This window comes from Capsicum annuum, chromosome 8 (assembly GCF_002878395.1).
Source record: "Capsicum annuum cultivar UCD-10X-F1 chromosome 8, UCD10Xv1.1, whole genome shotgun sequence".
In the NCBI taxonomy this organism is placed as follows: domain Eukaryota; kingdom Viridiplantae; phylum Streptophyta; class Magnoliopsida; order Solanales; family Solanaceae; genus Capsicum; species Capsicum annuum.
Genome location: NC_061118.1, coordinates 5,979,209 through 6,006,617, shown reverse-complemented (window position 1 = coordinate 6,006,617; position 27,409 = coordinate 5,979,209). Strand labels below are relative to the sequence as shown.

The following is a 27,409-nucleotide window of genomic DNA, read 5'->3' as shown; positions in this document are numbered from 1 at the left end:
CTCGAGGTGTCCTCAAGTAGTCCACCGCAGATGGGGTGATGTAGTTCTTATAACACCAATCTTCTAAGGCAAGATCGAAGCTCAAAGTTCCACAAATATCAACCTTTATTTTTAGACCTTGTTTTCTCGGGTCCACATTATAAAGCTTCTTGTATCCTTCCGGCACATACTTGAACCTTATAAGCCCATTCAATTCTTCCCATATCGAAGTGCATCTTCCCATGGATTTCCACCAACTCAATGCGTACCCCTTAAGGAATCCAATAGCATCCATGGCTTCCTCGACTTCGGTTAAGTTAAGGATTCGGAAAACCAACTCACACTGCTACTCCCAATCAAGATAGACCTCGGGATCACACTTTCTTTCAAATGTAGGAAAAGTGATCTTGATGGACTTGAGGCTCATATCACCTTTCCCATAGCCACCTTGGTGCCCATATATTGATATTTGTTCATTAGAATGAGATGAATAGGATATGGTACGCCTAGATGGGGAGAAGGCATTCGACATGCTTCCTTATCGTTCTTTGTACTCACAAAATGAGCAAACAATGTTAGTAGTGAAAGCTCCTCACCAACACTCAAAAGATTCTCAGCTTTGTATGCCTCACAATTGGATCGACTAGTGTTGAAGTGCTTATACTTCGATGGTACACAAGGTGTCGATTGCTACTCTTGGCTGGGGTGGATTCTTGTTTATAAGAAAGACGGATGACTCAATTACAAACTAAAGGACTTGAATCAATAAGTTAACTACGAAGTTAGAACTAAAAAAACACAAAAGAAATAAGACTAAGAAGGAAAATGGACTCAAGAACTAATCGACAACTAAGTAGGATGAACTAGTTGGAAATTAGTTTAGGAATCAAAGAAAGAGTGATTTAAAATTAAGAAAAAGGAAACTAAGAATCCAATTTCAAAAAAAAAAGAAACTAAGAATTAGATAGTGATCACCAAACGTTACCTGACTTGTCGGACAAGGTTGAGAGGTGAAGACCAAGTTGACTACTCGTTAACAAGGTGACTGGTCCTCACTTATCTCATCAAGAAGGGACTGTCCAAGTGTGTTATTGCTTTTGGGTGACGACCAAACAGACGAGTCGTCGCCTGGTTGACGACTTACAAGTCGTCACTGGGTGGACGACTTGTCCCCCTTTTTCATCAACTCAAGCTCCCAAAATTAAGTTTCTATTTTGGGTTGATGCCTTACGCGTCGAGTCATCACTTGGCTGAAGGGACGTCACCCAAACTCGTCACTCTTTCAGTAGATTTAGCTTTTCGCGTCTTTTGCTGAAATTTTTTTGAGAAGTTTGATTTCCTTAGGCCCATTTCACCTAGAATTTCCCTTTTTGTACTCAAAACACTTTTTTTCAAATTTGCAAGAAGGGTTTGGATCAAATTGTACTTTCTTGTGTCTTCTTCACCAAGAAGTCATGAAGAATACCAAAAACAAATGTGAAGATTTCAAAAACCCAACTCACTCATTTTAACTCAAATCGCACCAAAATTGAGATCCGAGCTCTTTTGGGTATGGGGAACAAACAACAATGCTTTTCCACCTTCAATTTCGCTCCAATTTCTTCAGATTTGAAGGCCCATTTCCATTTTTCTTCAAGCTCAAACCCAACAATGGCAGAATCCTCAATTAAACTCCAAATGGCTTCAAATTTTAACCCTAGCTTCCTCTCAACATAGAGAACAGAACCACTAGGAATCAAACTCGAATTAACACCAAATCAAAGAACCCATTTCATGTTCTTTAAGTTCTTCAAGCTTCCTTGTTCAAAAATGGCGGAATTTCAAAACCCTATCTCCAAATGAGGTGAAAGCTCAAATCTAGACTCTATTGATATTAGGGAACAAGAATCTACTATCGAAAATGCCAAACAAGACTCAAATCAAACAAAATATTTTGGATCTTTTTTTGGAATTTTACACAAAAACATTTTTGTTATGATAACAAACCTAAGAATAGAATTGTGGCAACGATTCTAACCTGACTCTGATACCAAACGATACAACCCAAAATACAAAAAAGAGAATTCAAGTACCAAAACAAAGAGACAATCGATAGATGTATAGATAGACACAAAGAAGATAGAAGGAAATAGGAACTAATGAATATATTGAATTCAAAAACCCCTAATTCTATTATCAATCAATAAGTACCAAAACTCGTACGTTGGTTGCAAGAGAATTGAAACTCCCTTACAACCACCGTTTTTAAACAAGATGTAACAAAAGCCTTTCCAAACTCTCAAAACACCCTCTCAAGAGTTTCCATTCTTAATCATTATCTAAAAACTACGAAACTAAAGAACTAGGAGTTTCTATTTATAGTCTATTACAAAAGTGGCCCTTGAACAATTTAAGAAACTAGCCAAAATAGAGGCGGTTGCTTGTGATGTTTCCACTAATGGTCCGACAACTTGGTGACTAACCATCAAGCCTTCCGTCACCTTGAGCCAGTGTGGTTCCTTCCTTGGCTACTCTCGGTGGTTCCATTGACGGCCAGTCAAGGTGCTGACTGACCAACTGAGTCAGCACCCTTAAACAGTAAGGGTCCTCTTTAACCTTTATTTGGCAACTCTTGTGACGGTTCTCCAAGGTTTGGGGAATCTCTTATTGAGTCGTCACCTCTAGGTAGTAGGTCTTTTGTCCTTCCAAGCGCATCCCAAGCTCTAAACTATCAACCACAAGTGGTTTTGCTCTAATGTGAGCTTTAAAAGGGTCCTCCAAGTATGTCCTTGTGCCCGTATGAGGATCATGGCTTGGATCCCTTGGTGTTGTCCTCGATATATGGACCAAGAAAGGTTGACGCCAATTTGGATTGTATCACTCGGTCAACTCCCAATCATGGAAATGCCTTCTAAATCTCAAGTCCCAAAATGTCTCTCCACCATGCATTTCTCTAATTTGTTAGGCCGACAAATCTCTTTGGCCTGACATTCTATACAAGATTAGGAAATCATCTTTCAATAAGTTATCCCCACACCACCTATGCCCCAAAAAATTAATTCTCCTCCAATTTCCAACCTTGAATGAGATATTTCTATTGAAATCATCCAACCCTTCACTATATTCCTCCACAAACCACACCCAAAAGGCATTGATACATCTCTAATTATCCAAACCCTTTCCATAACCCTACATTTATCAACTATCACCCTCCCCAAAATGCTTGTACCTCGATCCCGAAACGCCAAAGCATTTTGCCTAACAAAGCTCTGTTAAAAGCCATCAAATCTTTAATCCCGAGACCTCCCCATATTTTAGGACAATATCTTTCTTTTCATCTATGAAGTAGTTTTCCCTTTGGGTTTTAACATACATGGGTGTTTTAAATGTTATTTGTTAATTGCTTGAATTTGTTAATGGAAATTTGGATCGAATAACGAAATATTCATGCCTTTAAGACAATATCTTTCTTTTCATCTATGGAGTAGTTTTCCCTTTGGATTTTAACATACCTGGTATTTTGAATGGTATTTGGATTGGACTATTGTTTAATTGCTTGAATTCGTTAATGGAGGTCTGAATCGAATTATGGAGTTATTCATTGTTTATTTCATTGAAAGAGGAATATTTTAGTGCATATTTGTGCATTATATTGTTGGTTTAATTAGTGATTCTTCTCAGTAATCGAAAAAGCTTCTTGAATTGTTGAATAAACCAAGATAGGAAAATATTCATGAGGTGTTTTCCTTGAGGTAAAAACCATAAATGTTTTCTTGCATATGTTCACAGGGTTTCCATTAGTTTAACCCGTAGAGATTAAGTTAATACAAAAGAAGAGTCTTAAATTCAAGAATAATCCAATCAACCGTTGAATTAGTGAGAATCAATAAAACCTTAGAAATGAATCTTGCAACAAAGTTAGATCCCAAATAACTATCTTGCACACGTCTTTTTAATTACCCTTACTTTCTCATTGATAATTAATTGTTATTGCTCAAATCTCAGCCTTTCCGTGATCAATTTACTTGTTTACAATTCCAGTCAGTTACTTGCAATTTATAACCATCTCTGCCTAACGAACTAATGATCTTGAATAGTGTTAAGCCAAAAATTATTTGAATATTGTTTGAACCAGTTCCTGTGGATGCGATAATTTTTTTATACTATCTTTGACGCAACACAAACTGTATTTTACAGTGTGTTTCGAGCTTGTCAGGACCACTTTACTAAAATAAGAATAGTCATTCTCCTTCAAAGGAGAAGAACTAAAATAAGAGATATAATGTTAGAACTCCTTAGCCAGTCAACAATCAATTACACTCTGCATTCATTTGACACATCAACTTTATTCCTGAAAGAAAAATCACTCCTATATCCATAAACTTTTCAGTATTTCAAAGTTTTTACAATATTTTGGAGAACGGTAACAGTAGAACACTATCACCATTTTTGAAGGTATTAAACTACAGAAATGACAATCAACAGACACTACCATGAAAAATCACCTAGCAGAAAGCTTGAAATTATGATCATTAAATACTTGCCTTTCCTGTGTGTCCAGTCTGTGCCCAACACCAAGTGCCCAACCGACTTAGATGCTCATGATTATTGGCAATTGATCTTATAACTGTCATTACTCCTGAAGTTCCTGCAAGAAGCACCTGCATATAAACAGGATGCAGAAAGAAAAAACCTTCCAAAAGTTGCCAACCAGAACAAATGCTTTCAAAAAGAGAGAAAGGAACCACCGTAACAAACTATAGAAGCTAAATTGTTTTCTCTAATAAAAGATACCCCAAACATATAAATGAAACATTGGCTCCAAATCCTCTACATCAGTCTTGTGTCTAACAACTGTTCGGTGAAGAGTAAAGGCAATTGCTGTTGTCCACAAGAAAGAGGCTAGGCAGAAGAAATGTGTTGCATATCCCTGAGCATAACAGAAGAACCCTTTGGAAGGATCCCTACATGACCAAAAGAACTCACAGAGTCACAGTTAATAAATGCTACGGAACCATTTAATACGATAATTCACTGGAAGCCTGCAACAAATAGCTTGTAGATGGGAGTGGTCATACCCAATTATGCTGAAGAAACTGCAGCACATGTCCTGCACTCAAAATGAAGTATTATTATTACTACTATTCAAAGCAGAAGGAAACGAATTAGAAGAAGGCTGGAAATGTGAAGAAATTAAGACATAAAAAGATAAAGCACTATAGCAAAGCCTATGTATGAAAACTACAAGTCAGAATATAAAACGAAGCATCTTTGCAATCAATCTTCTTGATAGGCACATACCAACAACAACATACCTAGTGAAACTCCACATAGCGGGGTCTAGGGAGGGTGGAGCGTACGCAAGCCTTACCACTACCTCTTAAAGGTAGTGGTGTCATTTCCAAAGACCCTCGGCTCAAGCGAAACAAATCAAAGTAGTATTTAAAAGAAAAGGCGATGGTGGAGAGAAACATGACACTAACAACAATGCAGTGCGGAGCATATATGCAAGGAACCGTAACATCAACAAGAAGGTCCAATCACCAAAGCATAGTAAACAATAGATGATATCAGATACCAAAAGCCAAAGGCTACCTAAATAGGCCAAAATTACGACAGACGTGGTGCTCTACACTACCACCAACCGAAACACGTTAAAAGACTAATCCTAAGACAACATTCAACTAACTACTAACCTTTTACCCTTATCCGCGACCCTCCTATCTTAGGTCATGCCCTCGATAAGCTGAAAGTGTGTCATATCCTGTCTAATCATCTTTCCCCAATACTTCTTCGGTATACCTCTGTCACTCCTCTTCCCCACTATATCCAACCTCGCACACCTCCTAGCAGAGGCATCCGCACATCTCCCCTTCACATACCCAAATCATCTCAGACTTCCTAACCTCAACTTGTCCACGAGGAGGCCACTCCCACTTTGTCTTGGATATCCTCATTCTTAATCTTATTGCTCCAAGCATACCCACACATCCATCTCAACATCCTCATTGCCGCCACTAGCATCTTCTGAAATAGGAGTTCTTAACTACCAATACTCAGTCCCATACAACAAAGTCGGTCTAACCACCACTTTATACAACTTCCCTTTATGTTTTGGTGGTACCTTCCTGTCACACGAGATGTTGGATGTAAACCTCCACTACATTCATCCCACACCAATACTATGTGTGACATCGCCATCGATCTCCCTATTTCCTTGGATTAGACCACAAATACTCAAATCCTTCTCTCTTGGAGACAAATTATATACCAAGTCTCACCTCCACGCATGCCTCACACGTCACATCAATGAATTTACTACAAATACTCGGTTGTGGTTCTACTTGAACCCTTTTAACTCCGTCGTAAGTCTCCTCAATCAAAAAAATGTCATCTACAAATAACACTCACCATAGCACCTCACCCTGAATATGACACGTCAATTATCAATCACCAAAGCAAATAGAAACAAGCTAAGCGCTTATCCATATTGCAACCCCATCACAGCGGGAAGTGCTCCGAGTCTCTTCTCTTCTTACCTAAGTCTTGACTCCATCATACATGTCCTTTATCGCCTAATGTCATATAAACCTTTAGACTCCAAGCATCTCCAAAAGACTTCTCTCGAAACTTTGTTGTAGGTCTTTTCAAGGTCAATGAACACCATATGCAAGTATCTTTTCCTCTCCCTATATTTATCCACCAATCTCCTAACAAAATGAACACTATATGCTTCAGTAGTTGAACGCCTCGGTATGAAATCAAAATTTTTTCTCTCCTTCACACCCTCATCTCTATCACTCTCCCAAACTTTCATGGTGTAAATTAGCAACTTGATACCCCTACAATTAGGATTGTTCATGATTTGGTTTGGGTCGGTTTTGGGGTAAAACCAAAACCAAACCAATTTAATTGGTTACATATTTATTAAAATCAAACCAAATATAATTCATATCTATTTAGTTGTTCTTGATTTGATTTGACTTTTTTTATTTTTAAGAAACATAATGAGACTTAGTTGTTCTTGATTTGATTTGACTTTTTGATTTTTAAGAAACATAATGATATTTCTCTTTTTATCCATACACAAGAATTTTTCATTATTTTCCAACTTATAATCGTTATTAACCTTTAACTGTGGTGGCTATAATCTGCATAGATTATGAAAAATTTTCTTAATAGCTATAAGCTTTAATTAAGTAAATAAAGCTGATAGGAAATACAATATATTTCATAGTTATTTCTTTGAATAAATGAGATTGAATCATCACTCTCTTTTAATAAATAAGCCTAAGGCGTAAAGTTCATTAACAATTAGAGATCTATAAGATTTTCATAAAAAACAATATAAAGTTTTTAATTTATTGATAAAAAATAAAATATTGTATATATATTTATAATATTTATGTATATAACTTATCAATTCGATTTTGTATTCGGTTTGTTTTTAATAAAACCAAAACAAACCAAACAATATCAATTTTTTAAAACTTAAGACCAAATAAAGGTCAATTTATTTAATCGGTTTGGTTTGATTTTCAATTTGAATAGATTTTTAACCAAACAATGAACACCCAATGTAATTGTAAAGAATAGATCTTAGGTCTAACTCAACCTTAAAAGCTAGCTCATGAGGAGAGGATTGTTCAAGTCCATATAAGGAGACCAATTACCTATCCCTTTTTCGATGTGGGATACTTAACACTCCCCCGCACACCTAAGCCTCGTTAACTAAAGCGTGAAAAATATAATATGGGGGCCCAACATCGGTGAACAAAGATTTGGAATGGGCCTGGCTCTGATACCATCTTCATCATTGCCGATGATAACGATATCATCTACATAAACCACAAAATAAATACACAAATTTGGTTGACAATGTCGATAAAACACTAAATAATCCCGGGATAAGAGAAAGGATTATTTTATCTCATGTTTGGTTTGAAGTATTTGTTAGTATTGAAATTACTTATCCCACTATTTACTCCATAGTGATGGGATAAGTTATCCCACATGCATAGTAAGATAACTAATCCCGGGATAACTCTTTCCCAACCAAACGACCCCTGAGTGATCAACTCCATTACGAATCATGCCAAACTGTTGAATTATTGTGCTATTTTTATACCTCCTTACCGAATGGCTCCAGCCGAGTTGAAGGAACTCAAGGAGCAGTTGAAAGATCTTGACAAGGGTTTATCCGCCCTAGTGTGTCTCTGTGGGGTGCTCCTGTTCTTTTCGTGCGTAAGAAGGATGGGTCCCTTTGGATGTGTATTTATTACCGCCAATTGAATAAGGTGACCGTGAAAAATAAGTATCCCCTTCTGAGGATTGATGATCTGTTCAATCAGCTTCAGGGTGCTCAGTTCTTTTCTAAGATTGACCTTCGGTCAGGTTAAAATCAGCTGAAGATTAGGGAGGTGGATATCCCTAAGACTGCTTTTCGAACCCAGTATGGTCATTTTGTGTTTTAGGTGATGTCCTTTGGTTTGACCAATGCCCCGGCAGCATTCATGGATCTTATGAATCGGATTTTTCGTCAGTTCTTGGATTTGTTTGTGATCGTGTTTATTCATGATATTTTGGTGTATTCAAAGAGCGAGGCAGATCATGTCAATCACCTCCGCTTAGTGTTGCAGAGCCTTATGGAGCAATTGTTGTATGCTAAATTCTCTAAGTGTGAGTTCTGGTTGAATGTTGTGGCTTATCTGGGACATGTTGTTTCTAGTGAAGGGATAATGGTGGATCCACAAAAGATTGCGGTGGTTAAGACGTGGTATAAACCCACGACTCCAACCAACATTCAAAGCTTCTTGGGTTTAGCCAGTTATTATAGAAGGTTTGTGAAGAGTCTCTTCTATTACCGCCTCATTGACCAAGTTGACTCAGAAGAAGATGAAATTCTTCTGGTCTGATGCTTGCGAGGGTAGTTTCGAGAAGTTGAAGGATAAGTTGACTTCGAGTCCGGTATTGACTCTACTTGACTGATGATTTTGTGGACTATTGTGATGTGGCCAGGGTAGGACTGGGTTGTGTATTGATGCATGGTAGAGTTGTGTCCTATGCCTCCAGACAATCGAAAGTTCATGAGAAGAATTACCCGACTCATATTTTGGAATTGTTAGCCGTGGTATTTGCGTTGAAGATCTGGCAACAATATTTGTATGGGGTCCATGTTGATATTTATTCAGATCATAAGAGCCTGCAATGCGTGTTCACTCAGAATGAGCTAATTCTTAGGTAAAGGAGGTGGCTTGAGCAACTCAAGGACTATGACATGAGTCTTCACTATCACCCAGGTAAAGCCAATGTGGTTGTTGATGCTCTTAGCAAGTTATTTATGGGGAGCTTGTCTCATGTAGATAAGGAGAAGCGGGGTTTGGTGAAAGATATTCAACGTTTGGCTAATTTCGGTGTTGTTCTTTTGGACTCTGAAAATGATGGTGTGATTGTTCAAGAGGTGGCGAAGTCATCTCTTGGTACTGAGGTGAAGGAGAAGCAAATGTTGAATCGTATCTTGATACAAATCAAGAATAATGTGGGTAGGCAGAAGATGATGGTTTCCGAGATTGGGGTGATGGTATCTTGAGGCACCAAGGGAGGTTGTCCGTTCCCGATATCGATGGGTTGCGAAAAAGAATTTTGGCCGAACCTCAAGAGTCGCGTTATACAATTCACCCTGGATCAACGAAAATTTATCATGATCTTAAGGAAATTTATTGGTGGAATAATATGAAGAGGGATGTGGCCAATTTTGTGGCTAAGTGCATAGTGTGTCAGCAAGTGAAGGTGGAGCACTTGAGGCCCGATGGGTTCACTCAAGAGATCGAGCAGCCGGTGTGGAAATAGGAAATAATTAATATGAATTTTGTACCGTTCTTCCGTGGTCTCGCCAGCAATTTGAAGCTCAAGAGTCGCATTATACTATTCATCCTGGATCAACGAAAATTTATTATGATCTTAAGGAAATTTATTGGTGGAATAATATGAAGCGGCATGTGGCCAATTTTGTGGCCAAGTGCATGGTGTGTCAGCAAGTGAAGGTGGAGCACTTGAGGCCTGATGGGTTGACTCAAGAGATCGAGCATCCGGTGTGGAAATAGGAAATAATTAATATGAATTTTGTACCGGTCTTCCGCGGTCTCGCCAGCAATTTGATTCGATTTGGGTCATCGTGGATAGGATGACTAAGTTTGCTCACTTCTTGCCAGTAAAGACTAATTTTTCTTCTAAGGATTATGCCAAGTTGTTCATTGAGGAGATCGTGAAATTGCATCGTACTCCAGGTTCCATTATATCTGATCGAGGTACCCAGTTCTCATTTCACTTTTGGAGGTCGTTCCAGGGAAGTTTGGGGACTAAGGTAACCCTTAGTACCGCTTTCCACCTGCAGACGAATGGGTAAGCGGAAAGGACAATTCAGGTTTTGGAAGATATGCTTCGAGCTTGTGTAATTGATTTTGGTGGTAGTTGGGTTGACCACTTGCCTCTCATAGAATTTGCCTACAACATCAGTTATCACTCTAGTATTGATATGGCTCCATTTGAGGCCTTGTGTGGTAGGAGGTGTAGGGCTCCGGTTGGGTGGTTTGAGGCTGGTGAAAATAGCTTATTTGGCCCTGATTTGGTTCACCAAGCCATGGAAAAGGTGAAGGTGATTCGGGATAGGCTTAAGCCCGCCCAAAGTCACCAAAATTCCTACGCGGATGTGAGGCGAAGGGAGTTGGAGTCTAGCACGTGTGATTGGGTGTTCTTAAAGGTGTCTCCCATAAAGGGAGTGATGCGGTTTGGTAAGAAAGGGAAACTCAGTCCCTGTTATGTTGGTTCGTACTTGGTTTTGAAGAGGGTTGGTAATGTTGCATATGAATTGGACTTGCCTTCTAGTTTGAGCTCCATTCATCCGGTGTTTTATGTTTCGATGTTGAGAAGGCTCGTGGGTGATCCTTCGACAGATGTTCCTTTGGAAAAAGTGGGCATTTCGGATTCCTTGTCCTATGAGGAAGTCCCAATTGAGATTTTAGATCGGCAAGTTCGTCGATTGCAGACTAAGGATGTGACTTCGGTAATGGTTCTCTGGAGGAACCAAAAGGTTGAGAAAGCTACTTCGAAAGCCGAGGACATGAAGTCCTAGTATCCGTTCTTGTTCCCCTTTCCAGATAATCGTGCTCGAGGTATGTCTATTCCTTAACATTTTGTTTTCTGACTTTGTTAAAGGAAATTGTAATTGTAAGTGTGGTTGTGTTTGGAGTCGAATCGTGCTAATAAATGCCTTGTCCTATCATTCGAGGACGAATGATCCTAAGGGGGAGTATGTAACACCTGAGTTTTTGGTCCTTGAAGATTTCTAAAATTTTAGCCACACTGCCTTGACTACGACTTACCCTACGAGTCGTAGGGAGTCATGATGAGTCGTTAGACTCAAATCGTAATCTAAACAGAGTGTGTATCGCTAAGTTCTGCTCTGAGTACGAGTGGTTCACGAAGAGTAGTAAGGACTCGTTACGAGTCACTGGGTGCAAATCGTAGTATGTCCAGTGTTTACCCTAAATGGGTTCTGTGTTGACAACGACTGGACCCTACCCATTATGAGTCATATTAGTGGAGTCGTAGGGTCAACAGAATATGAATGCCCTAGAGACTGTCTTCGCTACGACTCATGGTGACGTGTCATAATAAAACCTTACAAGTTGTTTAGTGATTCGCAGTCACTACAACTAAATTTCAGTTTTTAATTTGAGGGCATTTTGGACAATTCCCTCTTTAACCAATTAAAACCCCGCATTCATGAAACACTTAGGGGTTATTTTTCATTCATAACATGATCAAACACTTCCAAAACTCTCTCAAGTCTCTCAAGCAGCCATACTTGAGGTTTCCAAGAGATAGATCACTTGAGGACTCAAGGGTGGAATTCTCTCCATATATTTCAGGCATGTTACTCTTCCCTAATAGCTAATTTGTGAAAAACATATGTTTTTAAGTATTGTTCATATGATATTGATGTCGGTTTTTGTGAGAAATATAGGAGAAAAACTATTATTGAAATGTTGTCTCTAAATTATTACATTGAGACCCTATTTATAGACACTACATTCCAATCCTATTCCTAATAGGACAATATATTACAATCCCTTTCCAAGTAGAATTTAATATGCTATTCCCATTCTTATTCTAACACTCCCCCTCAAGCTGGTATATACAAGTCATATGTACCAAGCTTGTCACAAATGTAATTAATACGAGGACTGGTGAGGGACTTGGTGAAGATATCTGCAAGTTGATCACTTGACTTCACATATCTTGTAACAATATCTCCCGAGAGTATCTTTTCTCTGACAAAGTGACAATCAATCTCTATGCGTTTGGTCCTCTCATGGAACACAGGATTAGATACAATATGAAGGGTTGCCTGATTATATCACATACAAGTTCCATCTTACCAGTTTCTCTAAATTTTAATTCTCTCAGCAATTGTGCCTGATTATCACATACAAGTTCCATCTTACCAGTTTCTCCAAATTTTAATTCTTTCAGCAATTGCTTGATCCAAACCAGCTCGCAAATTGCTGCAGACATTGCTCGATACTCTGCTTCGACACTAGATCGAGCAACCACACTCTGTTTCTTACTCTTCCAGGATACCAAATTACCTCCTACTAAAACACAATATCCAGATGTAGAACGTCTATCAGAGGGTGCATTTGTATATCCAATGATATGCTCATGACCTCGATCCTCGAAGAGTAGTCCTTTACCTAGAGATGACTTTATATATCGCAAAATCCGAACAACTGCATCCCAATGACTATCACAGGGGGAAGTCATAACTTGACTTACAACACTCACAAGAAAAGAGATGTCAGGTCTAGTCACTGTGAGATAATTCAACTTTCCAACCAACTGCCTATACCTTCCAGGATCACTGAGTGGCTCCCTCTGTCTTGGCAGAAGTTTAGCATTTGGATCCATAGGAGTGTCAATGGGTCGACATCTCATCATTCCTGTTTCCTCAAGAATGTCTAAAGCATACTTGCGTTGAGAAATAACAATACCTGAGCTGGACTGAGCAACCTCAATCCCCAGAAAGTATTTCAATCTGCCGAGGTCTTTATTCTGAAAATGCTGAAAGAGATGTTGCTTCAAGTTAGTGATACCATCTTGATCATTGCCGGTAATAACAATATCGTCAACATAAACCACCAAATAAATAAACAGATTTGGTTCAGAATGGCGCAATAAAACACTGAATGATCAGCTCCACTATGAATCATGCCAAACTCCTAAATAACTGTGCTAAACTTTCCGAACTAGGCTCGAGAAAATTGTTTCAAACCATAGAGAGACTTGCGCAATCAACATACAAGGCTACTAGACTCCCCTGAGCAACAAAACCAGGTGGTTGCTCTATATAAACTTCTTCCTCAAGATCACCACGCAGAAAAGCATTCTTAATGTCCAACTGATAAAGAGGCCAATGACGAATGGCAGCCATAGAGAGAAAAAGATGGACTGATGCACTTTTAACCACAGGAGAGAACGTGTCGCTATAATCAAACCCAAATATCAGTGTATATCCTTTGGCAACCAGGCGAGCCTTCAGCTGATCAACCTAACCATCTGGACAAACTTTAAATGTATAAACCCAACGACAACCAACAGTAGATTTACCTGCAGGAAGGGAAACAAGCTCCTAAGTACCACTCGTATGTAAAGTAGACATCTCATCAATCATAGCCTGTTTCCATCCTGACTGGGAAAGCACTTTCCCAGTAGTCTTAGGAAATGAAATAGAGGACAAAGATTATACAAAAGCATAATGGGGTGATGACAAACGATGATAACTCAAGAAAGTATAATGTGAGTTAGCTTTATGAGTGGATCTTATACCTTTTTGCAGTGCAACTGATTGACTAGGAAGAGGCAGGTCCGCAGTAGGGGAAGCGTCAGGCGCAAGAATGAATCATCTGGGACTGATACTGGATGTGGGCACCGGTGATAAGTCAAAAGTGGTGGCACTATAGCTGGAGATGGAGAAGTAACCGTAGATTCCTCAAAGATTGGTGTGGGTAAGACTGGAGGTACGGGTAAAACCTCAGAGATATTAAGATGATCAGAAGATGTATAGTAAGGTTGAGATTCAAAGAATGTGACATCAGTGAACATACGGTAGCGACCCAGATCAAGTGAATAGCATCGATACCCTTTTTTAACTTGAGAGTAAACAAGGAAGACACATTTGAGAGCACGAGGGGCTAATTTATCTTTTCCTAGGGCTAAGTTATGAACAAAACATGTGCTCCCAAAAACATGAGGGGGGATAGAGTAGAGATGTGACTAAGGAAATAGTATGGAATGGGGAACCTTATACTGGATCGAAGATGGTGGCATTCTGTTAATGAGATAGCAAGATGTGAGGACCGCGTCGCCCCAAAAATGCAGTGGAACATGGAATTCAATGAAAAGAGTGCGAGCAGTCTAAATGAGATGCCTATTTTTTCTTTCTGCTATACCGTTCTGTTGAGGGGTGTATGGACATGATGTTTTGTGAATGATTCCTTGATGAGTCATAAACTCCTGAAAATGGGAGGATAAGTATTCTAAGGCATTATCACTACGAAAAGCAGGAATAGAAACACCAAATTGATTTTGTATTTCAGCACAAAAACTTTTGAATATAGAGAATAACTCGAAACGATCTTTCATTAACTAAACCCAAGTAAATCTTGAAAAATCATCGATGAAAGTAACAAAGTAACGAAATCCTAACGGTGAACTGACTCTACTAGGACCCCAAATATCGGAATGAACTAATGAGAAAATAGACTCTGAGCGACTTTCAATACTACGTGAAAATGTAGCACGAGTGTGTTTCCCAAGTTGACACGACTCACAATCTAATGTGGATAGGCTAGACAAACTAGGCACCATCTTTTGTAGCTTGGATAGACTAGGATGTCCCCAACGTTTGTGAATAAGGTTGGGAGGATCTGTAGCGAAATATGTTGTGAAGGAATTTGAAGTGGTAAGATAGTAAAGGCCTTGTGATTCATGTCCTATGCCAATTATCTGTCCTGTTTTATGGTACTGCATTAGAAAAGAATCATAAAAAAAAGTTATACTACAATCAAGGGCACGTGTCAAACGACTATCAGATACAAGATTAAAAGGACAACCAGGGACATAAAGAACAGAGTCTAGAGTGACAGAAGATAGGGGTTTGGCTTGTCCAACTCCTTTTGGCTCTGTTCGAATTCCATTAGCTAAAGTAATAACTGGAAGAGATTGCGAATAAACAATATCAGACAAAAGTGATTTATCACCAGAAATATGATCAGAAGCACCTGAGTCCACAACCCATGATCCAAAGGTAGGAGATTGTGCAGTTGAGGCTATTGGTAGAAATATATTCTTACTTGCTTGATACTGAAGATACTATTTTATTCCTTGTCAAATAAATACACCCGTTGATCACCTGTGGTGTTAGACTGAGCAATATGAGCATTTTTAGTTGGTTGACCATGCAAAGAATAGCATATTCCACGAGTACGTCCAAGCCTATTACAATAACTACACTTAGGTCTAGAATAACATACATCACGAGTATGTCCAAGCCTTTTACAATAACTACACCTAGGACGAGATCTTCCAAATCGACCTTCCCCTCGTTGATTCTTCATGGACTGTGACGTTTGATTTTCTAATCTTCTCATTAAGGGCTCAGATTTAATCATAGGACTTGAACTTCCAATTTCAATATTTTTGGAGCCAAAAAAAAAAAAAATATCATGCCCAAAAGATATCTTGGGAATTGGACTTGAAAATTTCAAGAACCAGATCTAATTTCTGGAAAAGAAATCCCCGAAAAAAACTGATGTCGCCGAAATTAGGGTTCCGACGGTCGGAATCTCAAAATAATTGTCGGAATCCGGAAAGGAGCAAGTGGTCAGAGTCAGAATAGATCGGCGACCCCAACAGAAAAAGAAACAACTCAAAAATCGATTGGAGATAGGCTCACGCGCCGACGCGTGACGCAGATCTCGCCGAAATTTCTGGATTCCGACTGGCACGTGGAGGGTAATTTTCCAGCGATTTTCGTCGGGATTTTTGTGGCCTGATATTTTCGATCCTTTTGATGGTGTTGTATTTTTCACACAACCCACAAAATAAAAATTGACCCAAATCAGTCACCGGAATTGACGCACGATGACTGAGTTATCTTGTCTGATATTTCTAACCTTCTTTGATACCATGTGAGAAATATAGGAGAAAAAATATTATTGAATTGTTGTCTCTAAATTATTAGATTGAGACCTTATTTATAGACACTACATTCCAATCCTATTCCTAATAGGACACTACATTACAATCCCTTTCCAAGTAGAATTCAATATGCTATTCCTATTCTTATTTTAACAGTTTTGAAACATGGGTTGAGGGTTTTGAATAATTGTTATTTATGTGATGTTTCATGTTTGTCCCTACATGGGTTACGTTTAAACGGTGGTTTTAAAATCAATTTGATGCATTGTCATGGTGAATAAATTAAAGGATTGTGATTTCCCTAAACTTGTGACTTTTGAAGTGGTTATGACCTCAATCCCATATTGTGAAATTAGTTTTTGAATATGAAAAGCACGCATATTGAACTACTCTTGAACTATTGCAAAATGTGCAAAACTAATGAAGCATAATGATTTTAAATTGATCCAAGAGGGTTGTGAATTCCCCCAAGTGATGATAATTGGTTTGGCATGTTGATGTTACCCTTCAAGTGCAGTTGGTATGACGATACCAACAATGTATGCCTTAATGTGTATCGTGGTTCAATGAATGGGAATATGATAATTGTTTTCAATTGGGCTTTAATGGAGGTTGTGTAGCTGAGTCGTGAAAGTGGACGTCCCAAGGGACCAATACTGGAAATCGCGGTTGCCGACGCGAAGTTCTATATGACTGAGTGGTTCGAGTCCCTCTTATTATTATCATATGATATGATTGGGAGGTTCGAGTCCCCCATACCATATTACATGATTTGGTGCTTTAGTCACCTTGATATGCTGGTAGTGCATATGTATACCCTTTTGGTTCATGCGGCCACACACACCGAGGCCTTACCAGCTGGGGAAGAGCTAGGCCCATATAGCTCGTGAGTGTCTTCTTATGTTATGACGGTTGAGCTACACAATCCAGGCTAAAGTTTTAAAGATTCATGCTAAGCCTTATTCACTACCCCGGCACGTGATATATATATATATATATAAAACTGCATATGATTTTTTTTGAACTCGGTAACTTTGTATGATATCACAAAACAGTACATAGGTTGTACTGAAACCTTATCTACAAGTGGTCCCCAAAATCTTACTGCTCTATGACTAAATTGAGTCTAAAACATCAATTATAGAGACAATATCATTGAGTATAGCTGATTACACCAAAAACATAACAGTTGAATGCAATTAAGCTTCACATTCTGTACACTATTCTCTATGCTCTCAAAACACCTAAAGTTCCTCTCTTTCCATATTGCCCACCATATAGCAGTAGGGATAAGTCTCTATCTGTCTCTGTCCTTTGCCTGTGCTCCCGCTTCTTCCCAGCTCTTTAAAGCCTCAGAGACTTTCCTGAGCATAGTCCAGGAAATACCTTTAAGACTAAGAAAAATTCTCCATAATTGTTGAGTGTACTTGCACTGTAGAAACAGATGGTTAACAGTCTCTAATGTTTCCCCACAAAGAAAGCATCTAGAGCATAAGGCTATTCCTCTCTTCATAACATTATCTTGAGTTAGGACTGTTTCTTTGGCTAGCAACCAGACAAAGCATGATACTTTGTGTAGTATTCTACTTTTCCAGATATGTTTCCATGGCCAATTTATATTATGCTGGTTTGCCTGATCCATCAACTTATAAGCTCTATTGACTTTGTATACTCCTTTATTGTTTCCTGTCCACTAAAAGATATCCTCCCCTATTTGGAGTCTATTGAAAAGCTCCATTGTGTTGACAAATTCAGCTACCCTCTAAACTTCCCAGTTATTAAGTTGTCTCCTGAAGTTGAAGTTCCAACCCTGCGGTGTCCATAAATCTGCTATATACCCTTGCTGAAATGTGACTAAGTTGTAGATGTCAGGAAATAACTCTTCCAAGTTGCCTTTCTCATGCCAGTTATCCTTCCAGAACTTGGTCTTGGCCCTATCAAACACTTTCACCTTTGAGTTGTTTTTCACTTCATCCCACAGGTTCCTAATGGATCTCCAAAGGCTGACCCCATGGGGAGAAGTCACGACTTTGGTCATCCATTTGTCTTCTGCTACGTATTTAGCCCCAATCACCATTTTCCATAACAATTGGTTACCATTTGCATACTTCCATAACCATTTCATTCTAAGAGTTTTACTTTGCAAGTTTAGGTTCTTAATCCCCAGACCACCAATCTTCTTCCCAGTTATCACTGATTTCCACTTTATCAAGTGAAATCCTTTCTTTTCCTTATTGCCCTGCCACAAAAATTTCCTCCAAATGTTGTTCAACCTCTTGATGACCATGTAAGTTGGAAGAGCGTCAAGTACTAAATTGATTAGTGTCAATCTTCCACCCATAGACAAGTATTGTGATTTCCACCTGGCTAGTTTTTTCTCACACTTCTCAATTACACAGCTCCATATATCTATGGACTTAGATTTAGCTCCCAGAGGCAATCCCAAATATGTAGTTGACAGAGTACCAATTTCACCACCAAGGATTGTTGCTAACCAGCTCATGTTGTTGACTTGATTAATAAGGTACATTAGACTCTTTCTCCAATTAATATGCAAACCAGAAACCCCTTCAAACAAAACCAAGATTACCCTTAATTCAGCTGATCTTCCACAGCATCACAAAAGATAAGTGTGTCATCCACATATTGAAGGTGTGTCACTTCCAGGCTGTTAACCCCTTCTCTGGCTACTTCAAAACCCCTAATCCAACCTCTCAATTTCGTTGTCTTGATCATATTATTCAGTCCTTCCATAGCAATTAAGAACAAGAAAGGTGACAAAAGATCACCTTGCCTGAGTCCTCTCTGTGATTGAAAGAATCCTGCAGGAGAACCATTGACTAGAACTGAAAAGTTGACTGTTGAGATACACTGCTTCATCCGTTTCAACCACTTCTGCCCAAAAACCATCATTTCTAATACTTTCACAAGGTATCTCCAGTTAACATGGTCATACGCTTTCTCTATGTCCAGATTGCAAGGAATGCCTGGTTTCTTCTGCTTAACTCTGGAATCAACAGCTTCGTTGGCAATCAGGACTGCATCCATGATTTGTTCCCTTTAATGAATGCCATTTGCTGAGAATCTACCAACTTGCTAATCACCCCTTTCAGTCTCTCAATCAGTACTTTAGAAAGCAACTTGTAAATCCTGCCAATCAGACTTATAGGTCTAAAATCTCTCAACTCCACCTTTCTTTTTAGGAATAAGTGCAATAAAAGTTGTGTTAAAACTCTTCTCAAACACTTCCTGATCATGAAAGTTTTGAAAAGTGTCCAGAATGTCCTGCTTCACCACCTCTCAACACTTAATAAAGAAACCCATACTGAAACTATCAGGCCCAGGTGCTTTATTAGATGCACACAACTAGAGGCACCTCAAAACTTCAGTTTTATCAAAGTTGCTTTAGGGAGCCACCCTATCCTCCTTTGTATCCTCCTTTGTTAAAACTGGAAACTGAGTATTTTCATAGATAGGTCTCCATTGGATGGATTCTAAGTACAAGTTTTTGTAATAGTCCACAATTTCTCCTTCAATTCGACTTGGTTCTTTGGTCAGTTCTCCCTGTATCACCAATTGGTCAATATTGTTGTATCTTTTATGAGCATTTGCCATTTTGTGAAAGAATTTAGTATTCTTATCACCTTCCTTCAACCAGAGAACTCTTGACTTTTGTCTCCATGAAATCTCTTCTTTCTTAAGCAACTCCTCATAGTTTAGAAGTAATTCAGACTTTTTAGCCATCTCCTCATCAGTGAGTACTCTATCTTCCCTCTTAGTATCCAAGTCAGCCATTTGTTCAAGTAATTTCTTCCTTTGTATGCCCAAGTTCCCAGTCTCCCCATTCCTCCATTCTTTGAGTTTGGATTTCAAAGCTTTAAGCTTGCAACATAGGACATAGTTAGGATGTGTATTGAATTTTGGACTGATTTTGAATTGTTATTCATGACATTATTTATCCCCTATCCCTGAGTTACATACTAGCGCTCCAACCACTAACCGTCTCTGAACGCTGTATCCCCACGCTATGCAGGTACCAAAGATACCTCTACTTTTCCTGCACAGTTAGGTGGATCGGATCGGATCGGCGGTTTGTTGTGGTGAAGTGGTGAGCTCCCATTCTCCGAAAAACTTAGACATTTCATCAGTTTCTTTCATAGATTAGAATTGAGAGTTTACATTATCATTAACATTATCATTGTCATTGTCATCTATCAGAGTCGGGGACATGTCCCGACCAAGACTAGTTTGGTTTTCCTTTGCATAGAGGCTTTGTTGGATTACTGTAGACATGGGTGATGTTGGTCAGTTATTTTGGCCGATCGCTGGTTATCAGTTATAAACATATCCTTTATTCTTTAAGCTTATCTTGTTATATGCTCGGAATTCATCCGACGTAGGGGGTATTGTGTTGCTTGGCTAGGTGCAGGGGTGGTCTCTGGTGCGCAGTGGACTTGAGATACCCGTCATGGTCAGGCCCTAGTTCGGACCATGACAGGTTGTTTCTGATAGACCCTCAGCTCAGGAACAATAATCTTTTTCTAAAAGAATGTATTTTAAAGGTAGAACTACACGGCATTTCCTTTCCAAACATCCTAGCTTACTAAATTTCTTCAAATATAGCAACATTTATGTAAAAATTGGAATTCTATAATAATAAAAACAGATAAGAAAACCAACTAAACAAGGCAAAACCCTTAGTAGTGGGAAAGAAAGTAATTTACTGACGGATAAAGCGAGATAGAAGACAAGCTTGAAGGAGAACTTGCGAAGCTCTTTGAAAAGCAAATAACAGATTACTATAAATCCGGAACCGACTAATGAAAGACTTGATGCTCCGCTGTTTACTGCCGTCAGTACTTGTCTTTCTGCCACCGTCAAATTCCCCATCACTGCTTTTACTGTTGCCATTCTGATTGCACTCAGTAGTATTAATCACAAATATCGCGTTAAAAGTGTTGATTCATGAAAAATTTGGGATCGGAGGAATTAAAAGAGGAAAAAGTTTCAATATGAAATCCAAGGGTTTTACCTGGAATATGCTGTTGATATGTTGATATGATTAGTAGTACTTCATTCAAACCAGCGCCAGCAAGCGTCGCTTTGGCCGAGTGGTTAAGGCGTGGGCCTGCTAAGTACATGGGTTTCCCCGCGAGAGTTCGAATTTCTCAGGCGACGGTTATTTTGTCTTTGACGAGATAGGTTTTAGATTTCTTAGAAGGCAAAACAGTTGGTGTATACTTTTGTAATCTAAATCCCTCAACATTTTAAATCCTAATGTAACACAATTATTGTTACAGTAGCTTTCACGTTATTTTTAACTATTACATTACATTTTTCTTTATTTTTAAAATATTACATAAAAAATTAAATATGAATAAATTTAAATTAAGAAAATAAATTTTAAAAAAATAAAAGGTAAATTAAAAATAAAAAAAGAAATTCAATACTCTCTGGTTGTTTGTCCGTAGGGGCGTGTGTAAAATGATTATGTGTATGATAATGCTCCCTGTTTGTCTGTAGAGGTGTGTGTAAAATGATTGTGTGTATGATGATGGAGTGGAGCTCTTCTCTCCAATGTATGCGAGTGATGTATGTATATATATTGTTTGTCATCTGAACCTCTGAACTTAATATAACTCAATATTTTAAATCTTATTTAGGTCTGTGTAACATAATTACTGTCACATCAACTTTCACGTTATTTTTAAATATTGCATTAAATTTTACATCATTTTTAAAGTGTCACATAAAAAATTAAATATAAATAAATTTAAATTGAGAAAGTAAATTAAAAAAAATTAAAAGGTAAATTAAAAATATTTTTTTTCAATACTCCCTGGTTGTTTGTCTGTAGGGGTGTGTGTAAATGGGCTATGTGTATGATGATGGAGAGAAGCTCCTCTCTTCAGTGTATGCGAGTGATGTGTGTGTATATATATTATTTGTCATCTGAACCCCTGAACTTAATATAACTCAACATTTTAAATCCTATTTCGATGTGTGTAACACAATTACTGCCATATTAGCTTCCACATCATTTTTAAATATTGCATTAAATTTCACGTTATTTTTAAAATGTCACATAAAAATTAAATATAAATAAATTTAAATTGAGAAAGTAAATTAAAAAAAAAATAAAAGGTAAATTAAAAATAAAAAAAATTTCAATACTCCCTGGTTTTTTATCTGTAGGGGTGTGTGTACATGGTTGTACGTATGATAATACTCCCCGGTTGTTTGTCTGTATGGGTATGTGTAAATGGTTGTGTGTATGATGATGGAGAGGAGCTCCTTTCTCCAGCGTATGCGAGTGATGTGTGTGTATATATATTGTGAGTGTTTATTGTGAGGGTATTTTGTTGATAAATCAATCCCGATGAATCTCAAAATTAATGGAACCAAAAAATGACCCTCACTCGCCCCATACGCGTGTATTCATGCACTTTATCCAACTCATCCAATTTTGTACCACATAAGCTTGGTCAACGGTCAAAGGGGGTTGGAAATATTGTGTTTTAATGAGTTCAGGGGTTCAGATGACAAAAGTTTAAGTAGAGACATTTACTTTACAAACTCAGACAAGGACAAGGGTCCACCGAACTATTTTTCCTTCTTCAATTTGTCATGACTCACACTTTCTCCGTTTTATTTTATTTGGCTCTATTATTATAAAATAATAATCATTTCAATTTCCTTATTCAATCTTAGAAAGTGAATTTCATGTTATTTTTCTTTAGTTCGTTAAAACACATATCTAATAATTAGTTTCTTAAAGAGCATTGTCATGTAAATAGAGGCCAAGTAAACATAAAACGGAGGAAATAATAATATTCTATTTAATTAGTATCGTTTTTGCATGATTAATAATGCCCTTTCATACCAACATAGGAGTATTTGTCATGTTAGTAATTTCTATTTTATGAACTCACATATTAATAGTTTTGTACATAGATATATTAGTATAAAGAGGTCGTTTTATGATCTAATAAAGTATTAAATATTTTGGCCTAAAATTTTGAATAACTTAGAAAGCCCATGGATATTTGAAGTCTGATGAAGACTTATTGAAAAGGTGTCTTTTCACGTTAAAAGGCATTTCAAAATTCGTTCCTTAAATCAGAAGACTCTCTCTCTTTTTCTCTCCATCTCATGAAAGGAATTTTCAAAAGGGCATTCTTGAAGGTTTAAAAGACTATCTCTTCTCCAATTAATTCATTCAATGGAACAAGATTAGTGCTTCTACTATTCTTTTATATTCATATCACTGTTTAAAGATTTACTTGTGATCTTGTGATAATAATTTAAAGTTTTTCACAAGTAGTAACAAGAGCAAAGTCTTGTTAAATCATTAGAGGGTATTTTCAATATATTTTTTTGGTGTCAAATTCGAAAACAAAACATTCTGTTGTTTTGTTTTCATAGTTTTTTCTGGTTGCTATTGTTTTGTGTGGTTTTTCTATTGTTTTATTGGGAACTGATTTTAATTTTTCCACGAAGTGGAATTTCATTTTTTGGGAATGGCAAAATGACTTTATTTTTTTTTATTTCTTACGATTCTGCTGTTTTTTTAAGTTGGCAATGATTTCATACCATTTTTTATTATTTGATTTTGGATGCATATGCATTATTATTCTACTTTTGAAAGATGAGAATGAAAACTTTTTATTTCTTATTATTTGTGAAAATAAAAATAAAGTTTGTTCTATTAAAGCATTTATTAAGGACTTAGAAATCTAGTTTTTTCCTTTGGGCAATATTTATTTACCTTCCAGTTCATATATTGACACGACCCAAATCAAGGCCTAGTTGTGTCGGGTGCCTCAAGTTCAATCGGGAACAGAGACCACCCCCAATACCCAACCATAACCGCCCTACACCTTATGTCAGATGAATTCCGAATATATATATATATATATATCATAACAAAATGAAACAATCATAGATCAAATACAGTCAAACGGTGTCAGCCCCAATACCAATACCAATGCCAAGGCTGACACCAATACTGACACCGCCTATACCAACCCAAAGTAGTCTCACAAAGCTTCTATCCGAAAGTAAAATAATACCCGGTCAGGACATGCCCCCGACCATAGCCAAAACCAAAGTCTATGATATGACAAAAGTATATAGAGAAACCCATTACATAAAATGAAGCCTTCTAAAGTATGGAAACTCACCACTTCAATCCAGCACAAGCTTGTAACACCCCGATTTTTTGAACCGAAATGCTACACGGTGCTCATGACCCCGAAGGACCACAAGCTAACCCATGACTGATATCTGTACCTGTATACTGCATAATATATCATAAAATGCGAAAACATGAAAGGCCATAAGGCTCGAACGGAATAAACGTCTGATAACAAAATGTCTGAAAAAAGGTAAAATAATACCAAAACAAGTCATAAATACTAAAAATAATGAGATCTGAATATCTAATATGATATCTAGTCTGAAAGCCTCTAACTGAACTGAATAAGGAGTTAAAGGAACATGTCTCCAACTAACTCCATCTAGCAACTGAATAGTAAATATAGTAATAATTATATCGTTCTCGAATGAGAAAGACTCACTGCAAACTTTGAATACTGGAATGCTACTGCGGATCTGGAGCTCGTGTCACTAAACCTATGGTGTAACATAAGAGAAAGAACCATAGTGCAAATGCATCAGTAAGTCTTAATATACTGAGTACACGAGTGAGGTAGGCTAAATGCAAAGGGTTATATGCATGAACAATGCTGAATAATATAAACGTGAGAATACATATATGCATATATAACTGTAACTGAACTTGTGGAGATACTGACTACTGAGTCTGAATACAAACAACATGAGTGTATTGATGAATAGATGAACGACTATTTTGGACAGTTCAAATTATGAAGAACTGGTCTGATTGACTGTGTCTAACAGTCCTAAAACTGAGTACTGATAGTATAAGTTCTGAGAACTGATAATAATGATAACATTTGTGACTATATCTGACAATTCTGAATATGATGGAACTATCTGAGTCCCGTACTGTATCTGAGTTGACTGTATTTGACAGTCCTGATATATTGAAATCTAAAAAACTATCTGAGTTTTTTACAGAGACTGAGTAATTGTAGCTGACAGTCCTAAAATTTGTAACTGAAACTATGGGATGTATTTATCTAACCGACATGCCCCAATTAAGCGATTATAGCTAAGTTGGGGTCCAATCTCTGCCCCGACTGAAAGGGTGTCAATACCGCACCACTGGTAAGGACAAGCTATGAGTAACCCTTATTTGGCAGGTACTCAAAGTCAGAACGGTGGGACCCTAAACTGACAGGTTAAGCCACCTTATCAACCCTAATCTGACAGGCTAAGATGTCTCAACCTACGCTGGCTACGTAGTTCTGGAACACAAGGATGACTGCTAAGAATCACACCCTAAACTGGTAGGTGTGTTCCCATCCTTGGGTTCACTCGGTGCTAACTTCTACTTCCATCTGAAGGACACCGAACTGAATAACTAAGCTGAACTGAATAACTGAACTGAACTGATTAGCTGAACTGATATTGATGGTATTGTTTAGCAGAGCTAAACTAAGTTTACTGAGTTCTTTTGACTGACAGAACGTACTGTGTTCTAAGGACTGACTGAGTGTACTGGAATTACTGAAATTGCTAGGAATGCTGCTGTTACTGAGATTTCTGAGATCACTGAGTACTGAGATTACTGAACTAGTGAGACTGCTGAGATTTCTGAGTTTTCCTGAGTCACATGACTGACTAAATTCTATAGATCATGGCTCAACTGAGAGTATCGTGATAACATGACATAGCTCTAGGCACACAGCTATATTTTTCGGGTACAAGTACCTCCAGGACTCGATGGAAGGAAACTGACACAACTTGACTTTCTTGAGTACATGACTATCAATAACAATCCATAATACATGAATGAGGGATTTCATGAAGTACATGGTCATCATAATATCTAACATGAATAAGAATGCTTATAATCAAGTCATGAATCATATATTTTAATATCATGGGCATTCCAATAACATATACTATTCATAACGATAACATGGAAACCATTTAAGCATAAGGGAATGACAAACATGTAACATTTAGTTCATATTGTAATAATTTGGGAATAACTAATGTGGTACTTCAAAATCATGATCTTGTTCATAGCATGGAAGGCATATAGACACACTATGAATCTATTCCCTAATTATTATGCACATTCCATACCACAACCATGACACATAACAATAACGTAGAATTCATGTGAAATCATAAAGCATAGAGCATGGAATTCATATCGAATTATAATGGTTAACATTGACTTGTCATTCAAATACTATTGAGTCATGGAAACCTAGTTTATCACATACTAAGTATTTTATCAAACACATTGATGCACTCTTTAAGGCATAGGTGTATTCACAAATTTACACCACCTTAATCCACCCAAATTCATGGGTTTCAACTACATGATCACAATCTTCATGAAAGTTTATAAAATTCCCACTCTATAGCACAAACCACAAACAACAACATGAATACCACCATATCACCACAAAACATTCATGATTTAGTTATCAAAGATTGATTCTTGAACTCCACGGGCAAAAGGAATCCGTGGATGAACACTATGCATACCTTAAATCTTGATGTTGAAAGAGATCTAGTGTTTCTGAAGGTTCTTGAAGAAATCCTTAGGCTTGCCCTTGATTTTTGTTGACTAGGGTTTAACCCCTTTAGGAAAGAATGTTCTTGTTCCTAAGAAGATTATCTTAAGAGGAAACCTTAATCTTGTGGTTGAAAGTGTATGAGAGAGCTTTTTGAGATGTTTTAACTAAAGAGAATGGAAGATAATACGTTCCTTGAGGGTTATAAGTCGTGGGAAGTGAAGGGAAAAGACCAAAATACCCTTATGAAATAAATTTTCAATTGCCGAAAATAATAGCTGATGACATTTGTGATAAGACATCAAAAATGTGGTAAGCTGTCAAAAATGTCGTCACACAGAAGCTAGATTCTGCCTAAGGTTGACGACATTTGTGACATGGCATCAAAAATGTGGTAAGCTACTACGAATGTCGTCACTTAGGAGCTGGATTCTGCCTAAGGCTGATGATATTTGTGATATGGCATCAAAAATATAGTAAGCTACCACGAATGTCATCACTTAGAAGCTGGT

General features: G+C 37.7%; 1 protein-coding gene and 1 non-coding gene across 4 annotated transcripts in view; one reads left to right on the top strand and one right to left on the bottom strand.

Moving 5' to 3' along the window:
• The window catches only part of LOC107838880 (G-protein coupled receptor 1), a 34,548-nt gene extending 13,072 nt beyond the window's left edge, over positions 1 to 21,476 (bottom strand). The window contains exons 1-5 of one of the 3 annotated variants that reach the window (XM_016682119.2): positions 21,251 to 21,476; positions 20,947 to 21,130; positions 5,037 to 5,068; positions 4,753 to 4,922; positions 4,503 to 4,606 (exon numbers count right to left, since the gene is read on the bottom strand). In XM_016682119.2, the coding sequence (XP_016537605.1) occupies positions 4,503 to 4,606; positions 4,753 to 4,922; positions 5,037 to 5,068; positions 20,947 to 21,129 (489 nt within the window). In that variant the 5' untranslated portion in view covers position 21,130; positions 21,251 to 21,476. The remainder of the gene's footprint in view (positions 1 to 4,502; positions 4,607 to 4,752; positions 4,923 to 5,036; positions 5,069 to 20,946; positions 21,131 to 21,250) is intronic. The other 2 variants (XM_016682118.2, XM_016682120.2) reach the window with 2 other exon arrangements.
• TRNAS-GCU lies at positions 21,316 to 21,396 on the top strand. The gene has a single exon. It is a non-coding gene; the product is annotated as a tRNA-Ser (tRNA).
• Positions 21,477 to 27,409: the final 5,933 nt, after the last annotated feature.